General features: G+C 57.1%; 1 protein-coding gene across 3 annotated transcripts; it reads left to right on the top strand.

Annotated features, from left to right (window-relative positions):
* Nucleotides 1-397: 397 nt before the first annotated feature.
* Nucleotides 398-7,946, top strand: LOC100671591 (cytochrome b-245 chaperone 1). Of its 3 annotated transcripts, XM_003417316.4 has the most exons (7): nt 398-524; nt 2,308-2,434; nt 3,543-3,584; nt 4,092-4,165; nt 5,023-5,119; nt 6,168-6,312; nt 6,603-7,942. In XM_003417316.4, the coding sequence occupies exons 2-7, from the start codon at nt 2,350-2,352 to the stop codon at nt 6,718-6,720; spliced, it is 561 nt and encodes a 186-aa protein (XP_003417364.1). In that variant the 5' UTR covers nt 398-524; nt 2,308-2,349; the 3' UTR covers nt 6,721-7,942. The 3 variants fall into 3 exon arrangements, with proteins under 3 accessions (XP_003417364.1, XP_064126528.1, XP_064126529.1); XM_064270458.1 differs by lacking the exon at nt 6,168-6,312 and having other exon boundaries at nt 422-524; nt 6,603-7,946; XM_064270459.1 differs by lacking the exon at nt 4,092-4,165 and having other exon boundaries at nt 422-524; nt 5,023-5,103; nt 6,603-7,946.
* Nucleotides 7,947-8,132: the final 186 nt, after the last annotated feature.

The raw sequence follows: 8,132 nt of genomic DNA on the forward strand, positions 1-8,132 counted from the left end.
TTTACCTTGAAGTTCCTGACATCTTTTATTAATTTCTAGGTGCTTCATATTATTTGTAACAGCTTTTTGAGAAACTTAATTTACCTATCTTTGCGTACGTCTTAAGGTTTCCATACCCCCTCCCCACAGATGTTTATAGGGTACAGCGAAGGGGAGCCTGAGGTTCCCTGGGCCTCCAGGAACAACATTTCGTCACCAACATAGCTGATCTACATTCTGTTTTCTAAGTGCATTTTATTTGCTCTGCCACCAGCCAATCAAACTAGAGATTATTGTTCTCCAGCCGGGGTGGGGGAAATTAAGTTTGAAATCCGGGAGTCAGAGTCGACCCCAACCTCGGACCCCGCCCCGTCCGCTCATCCTGCGCCAAGTCCGGAAGTGGCCGTTGTCTCCGCCCCCGAGCGTCCGGAAGTGAGTGCGGTCCCCGCCCCCGCGAGTGCGGAAGTGAGTGTCGCTCGTGCCCTCAGTTCGCTGGGTGGGTTTCCGGGTCCCTTGGTCGCGGCGCTGGCGCGGACTTCCACTCGGTAAGCGCCTTCGGCCTGGGGCCGCCCTCCCGTGTGGCGGGGGGGGCCGGGGGGGCGGTGCGGGTGGTGCGGGGGTGTCTCTCTGGTGTTCCCGCCTTTCAGGCACGGAAGTTTCGGGGAGACCGGGGCGTGGGGGCGCCCTCGATTCGCGCGGGCGCCGCGGCGGGACGGCGGTGCGCCCGAGGGGACGAGGAGCGTGTTGGTTGACGGAGGGGTGGCGGCCCCGGGGATACAGGGAGGAGTGAGTTCCGAGTCTGCCGGGCCTGCCCCGCCTCCAGTGGCCGGGGCGGAGAGCCCTCCTTGCCGAGCCGGCCAGCGCAGGGCGGGAGGAGGGAAGGTGTGCGCTTGTGTGTTTCGGGGCCGCCGCCAGGCTGTTGCCACCCGCTTCGCTTCTCAACATTGAGCGACCCGGACCAGCGTTTTGTATCTGTTGGTCTCATTTAACGGTTTAACAGACAAGCCTACAGTGTTAGGTGGGAGGCGCTCGCCTCTTGTTTTGAAGGCTTTTGGCCCAGGGCTGCTCTTGTGGCAAGTGTGTCACTTGCTGAGTCCTGACCCTCAGAAGACTTGAGACCCCTGCTCTCATGGAGCTTAGAACTGGAGGGAGGCAGTTGGTGAGGAAACAGATGTAGTTATTGAAGTAAACCTTGAACGGTGTGTGCGCGCGTGTGTCAGCGTGAGGGGGGTCCGTGTGGAGCGGTGTCAGATAGGGCAAGTCGGGGGAGAGAGGGTTCAGCCCTGCAGAGATCCAGAATTGGCTTGCATGATTTTAGCAAATAATGTTGAGATAAAGCCAGCACCATCTAGCTGATTCCGACTCATAGCGATTCTATAGGACAGAGTAGAACTGCCCCATAGAGTTTCCAGGGAGCGCCTGATGGATTCGAACTGCTGACCCTTTGGTCAGCAGCCGTAGCACTTAACCACTATGCCACCAGGGTTTCCATGAGATAGAATCTGCTATTAACATCAGAAATTTGATTTTACTTTATGGGGAAGTGATCTGAACAACTATCCAGAACTCGGTCTCTGGAGGCAGAATTTTGAGTAGTAGTTGTAGCTCTCAGAGCCTGGTGGTGCAGTGGTTAAGAGCTTGGCAGCTCGCCAGAAGGTCAGCAATTCACATCCACCAGCTGCTGCTCCTTGGAAATCCTATGGGCCAGTTTTACTCTGTCCTATAGGGTTGCTGAGTCAGAATCGACTTGACGGGGCGGGTTTGGTTTTGGTTGTAGCCCTCAGCCAAGCACTCCGTCTGTGGAAGCCCTTATCCTGTCTCGCTTATTCAGCTGCTGCTTCTGAGTCTTCTGCTGTGTGCAGTCTGCTGTCTTAGCAGCTGGAGGAGAGGGAAGATAAAGTTGAAATTTTCAGTCCGTGCCAGTGGACTCAAACCATGACGAGGGTTTTAAGAACATAACATTTTTCTTTTATAAAGCAAAACACAAATTCTTTTTCCTTTCCTTTTGGCTTCCTCTTTTGGTGGAGGCCAGCACGGGGCTAACAGGGGTCCTGATAGGTGGTGTGCCAGAAACCTGAAGACTGCAGGGGGCTCCTGGTTTCTAGGACGTTGAGGTCTCCTGGGAGGATGGGGGAGGTGCTGAGCCAGGGCAGCCATAAGGGGAAGGTCGCTCCAGTGGGGTGAAGGGACTCCACGTAGCTGCTTTGGCTGGCTGGTTTTGTGCCCTTGGGGCCTTGGCTGGTCGGCCCACTCCTGAGAAGGAGGTGGGTGCTTGTCTTTGGTCATTGGGTTCAAGGGCTCCACCTATCTGTGTCTGTTCTTACCTAGTCCTCCAGTATCCTGTTGACAGTGGTGCCAGAACATTCCGGGATGTACATGCAGGTGGAGGTGCATACAAGCTCCCATCTCCACCTGAAGAGGGCTCCGGGCATCAGGTCCTGGTCGCTTCTGGTTGGTAAGGATTTCAGTGTTCCTCCACAGGACGAGCATGTGATCTTTAAAAAGTGTGCAAGTGAATCGGTTCTCCTTTGTGCTGCTGCTTCCGATCACAGCGATTGGTTGGTTGGTTTGTATTCTTCTCAGATTTTATCTTTTATATGTGTTTTTACAGATAAAGGTTGTCTAGTTTGTTCTTTTTCACCACTAACATCCTTTTCTTAATGCTTCTTGTGTTTTTCTGAGATCACAGTGTTTTTCCTTCATGCTTGGTCAAACACACTTGGCCACGGGTACTTTGATTCATGCCACCGGGTCCTTTTTGGTTTTGTCAACTTTAATGATTGTGATTCAGATTTTGCTTACAGGTATAATTCAAAGGCTGGTTATCAAAAACTGAATAAACAATATTTATTGAAGGTTTCCAAAACCAACCAAACCCACTGTCGTTGAGTGGACTCTGACTCATAGAGGCCCTTTAGGAGAGAACAGAACTGCCCCACAGGGTTTCCAAGGCTATAAATCTTTGTGGAAGCAGACTGCCAACGGAGCGCTTTAATCACTGTGCCACCAGGGCTCCTTATTGAAGCCTAACGTTGTGGGTGCTGAGGTGTAGCAAACAGGTCACAGTCCCCACACTCGTGGAGCTCATGTGTGTCCTCGTCCTGGGTAATGAGACATGGGGGGGCGGCTCTTACCTATAGTCAGCTTATGAGTTCCTTTAGGCTCCTGGCCCTCATCCTTGTCCCCCAGGAAGATCTTGTTGGCGGGGTTGGAGGAGCCGTAGGGAGAGGTGCCATCTGTGCTCAGCATGTGGCTCCCCCACGTGCTCCCTCATGTGCTGAGCCGTGACTCCTTGGGGGAGACATCCATGCATTCTAAGGGTGAGCTGTGTCAGGCTCCCCTCACCCTCGTTTCCATAACCTCTGAGCCTGCATAGACAAGCATCTGTGAGTGGTGGACCCCACATTCATGGGAAGACTTATTGGCTGTCCTTTCTCAGCCCCTGCTGCTTTCCTCCTGTCCTGTCCCCTGGCCTGGCCCCCCAGCCCTCTCTGGCCATGGGAAGGGCCTGGTTGCTGGGGCGACGCTCCCAGGGCATAAGGCTCTTGTTTTTGTCTTTGCAGGAATCCTGTCCATCGGCCTGGCCGCTGCCTACTACAGTGGAGGTAAATGCCTCACTCCTTGCCTGGCAATGCCCACAGTGCCCGGGACAGGGAGAGGAGGGAAACCCGCCTCCTGTGGCTGCACTTGGTGGGACACCTGCTTCACCTGCAGCTCCCCTCCCTAACGTGCCTGGCTCGCGGTTGCCTTCTCACCTCTTATGTGGCGTAAAACGCTTTTTACTGTTTGCCTAAGGTCCTATCGTGGAATGAAGACTGGTCAGGTCATTCTCCCAAGAGTGCTCCCACATTGTCCACCGTTGCGAGTCCTGCCATGAGGGCCAGAGCTGGGCGTGGTGGTCCCGAGCGATAGAGACAGGGCCAGAGGCATGGGGTGGCAGGCCCTGGGCTGGGGGTCCTTGCAGGCTTGGGCAGTCAGCTGGCTGGATGCTGCTCCCACCTCTGCTGCCTGGTGTCTGGGGCGGGTGCTGGGCAGGTGGCCCGGGTCAGGCCCTTGGCCCTTGTTGCTTTGCGTGGTCTTGTCTGCTGACCAGCAATGTGTCTGCTCTGCAGATAGTCTGGGTTGGCAGCTCTTCTACGTCACAGGCTGCCTGTTTGTGGCGGTACAGAACTTGGAGGACTGGGAGGTAAGGACCAGAGCGGGCAGGGCAGGCGACAAGGGGCCTGGAGGCAGGAGGTGCCTCCTGGGCTTGGCTGTGACCCTACTGCAGGGGAATCAGAGCTCCCTGTGACATAAGGCACCTCATTCTCCCCACCCCCAGTGCCTGTCCCAGCCTAGTCGTTTCTGCGTGGCCTCACCTGGCCCTGCGGTGACCTACTGTACCTCTTTTCGGCACTGGACAGCTTTTGGGAGCTTCTCAGGGGCCATGACTGTCCTGGGCAGAGGACCCTCCCTGAGCCGTTTTCTCCCAGAAGCCCCTGTGACTGCCTTTACCCCTGGGTGCCACCTCAGCACAGAGTGGAATAAGGAGCTAGTCTGCCATCCTCAGTGGTGCCCCCCCACCCCCGCTCCTGTGTTCATCACAAGTCCTTGAAGCCTCCTGGCCCCAAGTACTGCTCTGACCTCCAACCTCTACGTCCTCGTTTCTTACCTTCGTGGCCATGCTGCCTGTCACGTCTCTCGATTGCAAAGAGGAGCTGGCAATAGCTTCAGCTGCCCCCTCCCTCTTTGACCAACGAGAGGACTCGGGCTTCAAGGGTGCAGGGGTCTGATGGGGATGAGGCAGCAGGGGGACCAGACTCCCAAGCGTTCACTGTCACAGGTTGGGCAGTACGTGGTGGGCTGTGCTGGGCCACAGCTCCCCGTCTGTGCAGAGGCTCCCTGTAGGGTGTGTGTGTCGGTGAGACGTGGGGGGCCCACGGCAAGATCCATGCAGGGGGTTCTCCGTCTGGGCCAGTGTGTGTAGCCATGGTGGAGGGGGCTGTGTGGTCAGTGCACAGAGAGCCCGGCAGCCAGGCCGATGCCTTTTGGCCGGTTTTCCAGGAAGCCATCTTCAACAAGAGCACTGGGAAAGTCATTCTGAAGACCTTCAGCCTGTACAGGAAGCTGCTGACCTTTTCCAGGGTAGGCCATGAACAAGGTGAGGTATGGGGAAGGAGCAACTGTGCAGGGTCTGCCGCGTTTCTGTGCTGGGGCTGTGAGCTGTGTCCACATTGCTTTCACAGGGCGTGTATGGTTCCTTAAACCCCCCTTCAGTGCCGGGGCGTGTGGGGGTGGGCGCTGAGCAGGCACTTGAGGGGAGCCCGATGCCCTTGACCTTTGGCTACACGTGGAGAGCCAGCCCAGCCGTGGGCCAGCAGGGGGTCCAGTAGACACTGCCCCTCAGGACCACACCCACGATTCTTTGGTGTTGGTGCTTGAGTTAATTCAGCGAAATACACAGACAAGCACCAGGGTGAGCTTTTAGATTCCTGGGGGTCTCTAGTGAGGGATCAGCCTGGAGCCCCTCGGTCACTCTCAGCCCCTTGCACAGCACCTCCCACTGGTGAGCTTCGAAGCTGACTCCTCAGAGACTCAGCCCACAGGGGACCAGGTCTTGGGGTCATCTGGAGTGTGGCCACGGGGGAGAGGAGCGCGGCCTGGCCTCGGTGCGAGTGGCTTTGCGGGGCCTGTGCTGAGTTTCCTGATGGCTGCCCAGGGCTGCAGGATCTTGGGGCCACCGAGGTACCTGAGTAGGGGTCTCCCTGCAGCTCCCATCAAAACTTGTGGGGCACGCCTTGCTTAGGGCCAGGAAGGCATTTCTCGTTAACTGGGGACAAACAAAAGGAAAGCATAGAGGGGACACCATGTGTCCAACTGATCCCTGACACGTTAGCTTCAACGCCCACACAGCAGATGAGTGTCTCAACGCAACCAGCAAACCTGCAGGTGTCATAGCTATCATGACAGCAGTTCCACAGGCTGATCTGCCAACATGGTCAATGTCATGGTTCCCCTCACCCTGACTAGAGGGGACCAGTAGTCAGAGAGTCACTTGAAGTTCCAGGTTTACTCAGGACTCTGAGTGTGGGTCATTCATCACGTGTCATTTAAGATCAGGGTGCAGGCAGTGCCCGTGGAGGACACCCTTTGACGTAGTGTCACAGGGTAGGCAGGTGGGGGGTCAGCCACTGACTCGTACCTCGCAGTGGTGGTCCTGCTGAGTGACATCCGGGACGTGAATGTGGAAGAGGAGAAGGTCCGGTACTTCGGGAAGGGTTACGTGGTGGTGCTGCGATTTGCAACAGGTTTCTCACACCCCCTCACCCAGAGCGCGGTCATGGGCCACCGAAGGTAGGTGGGGGGGGTGGAGACATCAGGGTGTCCCCACATTGTGGGGGGGGGAGTGGGACTAGGAGGGGAGAGGCCAGGCCCTGTCTCCATGCTGGTGGTGGGAAGGATGACATGGGGAGGGGCAAGAGGGTCCAGGGTGGGGGAGGGGTGTGGAATGGGGAGAGCTAAGGTGCCCCAGGGTGGCCTGTATATGAGGTGGGGACTGGAGGCTGGGTGGCATGGGGGGCAGAGGATGAGGGCAACTCACGGCCCGAGGTGACTCATTTTCTTCCCTCAACGGACTCACCCAGTGACGTGGAAGCTATTGCTAAGCTCATCACCAGCTTCCTGGAGCTGCACCGCCCAGAGAGCCCCAGGGACCTGTCTCAGAGCAGCGACAGTGATGCGGACGCGGGGGGCCGCAGTTGATGTGACCCAGGCCTCCACCGCGGCAACACTCCTCCCCACACACCTGCATTGCCCAGCGCCAGCCCATCTTGCTGTTTTCCTCTAACACACTCAGGGACCTTGTCTGCAGCCTCCCGAGAGGGGGACATCTGCATGGTGTGCTATGGAGGGGGGCTGCCCCTGGGGTGTCAGGGGGGTCTAGGATCAATCCTCCTCCCCTGGTGAAAACATCATCTCAGAAGCTCAAATCGGCAGTCAGTGGCGGGGCCTTGAGATGCTGCCTGGCTCCACAGATTGGACTTGGCCCCATGGCCGGGGGGCTTGAGCCTCTGCGGGCAGTGGGCAGCCAGGCTCTCTCCAGGGAACATCTGCAGCCAAGAGGCCACGTCACATGGGGAGTGGTGGTGGCAAGATTCCAGGTCTCTCAGTGGACACGGATGGCCTGCAGTGTGGCCTCAGAAATCCCAGCAGCACCCCCCCTCCCCGTGCAGTGCCCCTTTCCAGCTGGATGCTTGGCCCTCAGGAACCCCGGAAGGCCTGGCAGCTGGTGGGGCTGGGATGCAGGTGTGCTGGCATCAGGGCCACGGTGCAGCAGCACCCTACCAGTGCCATATGGAACCACAGGACCACGTGTGGGCTGTGAGCCTTGGAACCGTCCTACTCCACTCTCGGCCTAGGTCATTTTGCCTCTGTGGCCTTGAGCAGCGTTTGAGGCTTAAGAGCTGTGAAAACCCTGGTTTCCAGCTTGTCTTGAACAACAAGTCTGGGGTTTTTGCTCAGCTGCCCCTTGGCAGGGCTCTGGGGCTACGGGTGCCCCCCGTCCCAGCCCTGTGCTCACTCTGCTGGTTTTCTTACTTCTCTGAACTCAGGACCACACAAAGGCTGCCTCCCTCGTCCAGGGTGACATGCCTGCCCTGGTCAGAGAGCTGGGGCCTCCTGGTTGGCATTGGCCTCCCAAGGCCCCTGATCAGGTCCAAGGCTGTCCCAGGCCTCACACTTAGGGCCTTGGAAGGGTGAGGTTTTGCCCCATGGTTCTGAGGGGGCAGTGAGATGCTTCCTATCTTGGGGATTAGGTGTAGCTACTATGGGGAGAGGGTAGACCCCAGGGGTGCAGATCTAGCAGCTGGATGGCTCTGAGGAGCGGGAGGGAAGACCCCCCTTCACCTTGGGTAACAACACCAACCAGCTTAGTTTGGGGACCGGGACGTTTAAACATGCCAAAGTTTTTTTTAAATGGTTAAGTTTTTTTTTTTCCTAAAATAAAGTGTAAAATGCTGTGACCAGCCTCTGGTGTGTCCATCTGTGAAGGCTAAAGACATTCCAAAATAGGATGGCCCTGTCTCACCCCCAGGAGAGGACGGTGCATCCCTCTGCTCAGGGAAAAGGGAAAGGGTCTTGAGCCACCACAAGGGAGGTATCAGAAGAGCCCCACT

Source organism: Loxodonta africana, chromosome 18 (assembly GCF_030014295.1).
Source record: "Loxodonta africana isolate mLoxAfr1 chromosome 18, mLoxAfr1.hap2, whole genome shotgun sequence".
Classification (NCBI taxonomy): domain Eukaryota; kingdom Metazoa; phylum Chordata; class Mammalia; order Proboscidea; family Elephantidae; genus Loxodonta; species Loxodonta africana.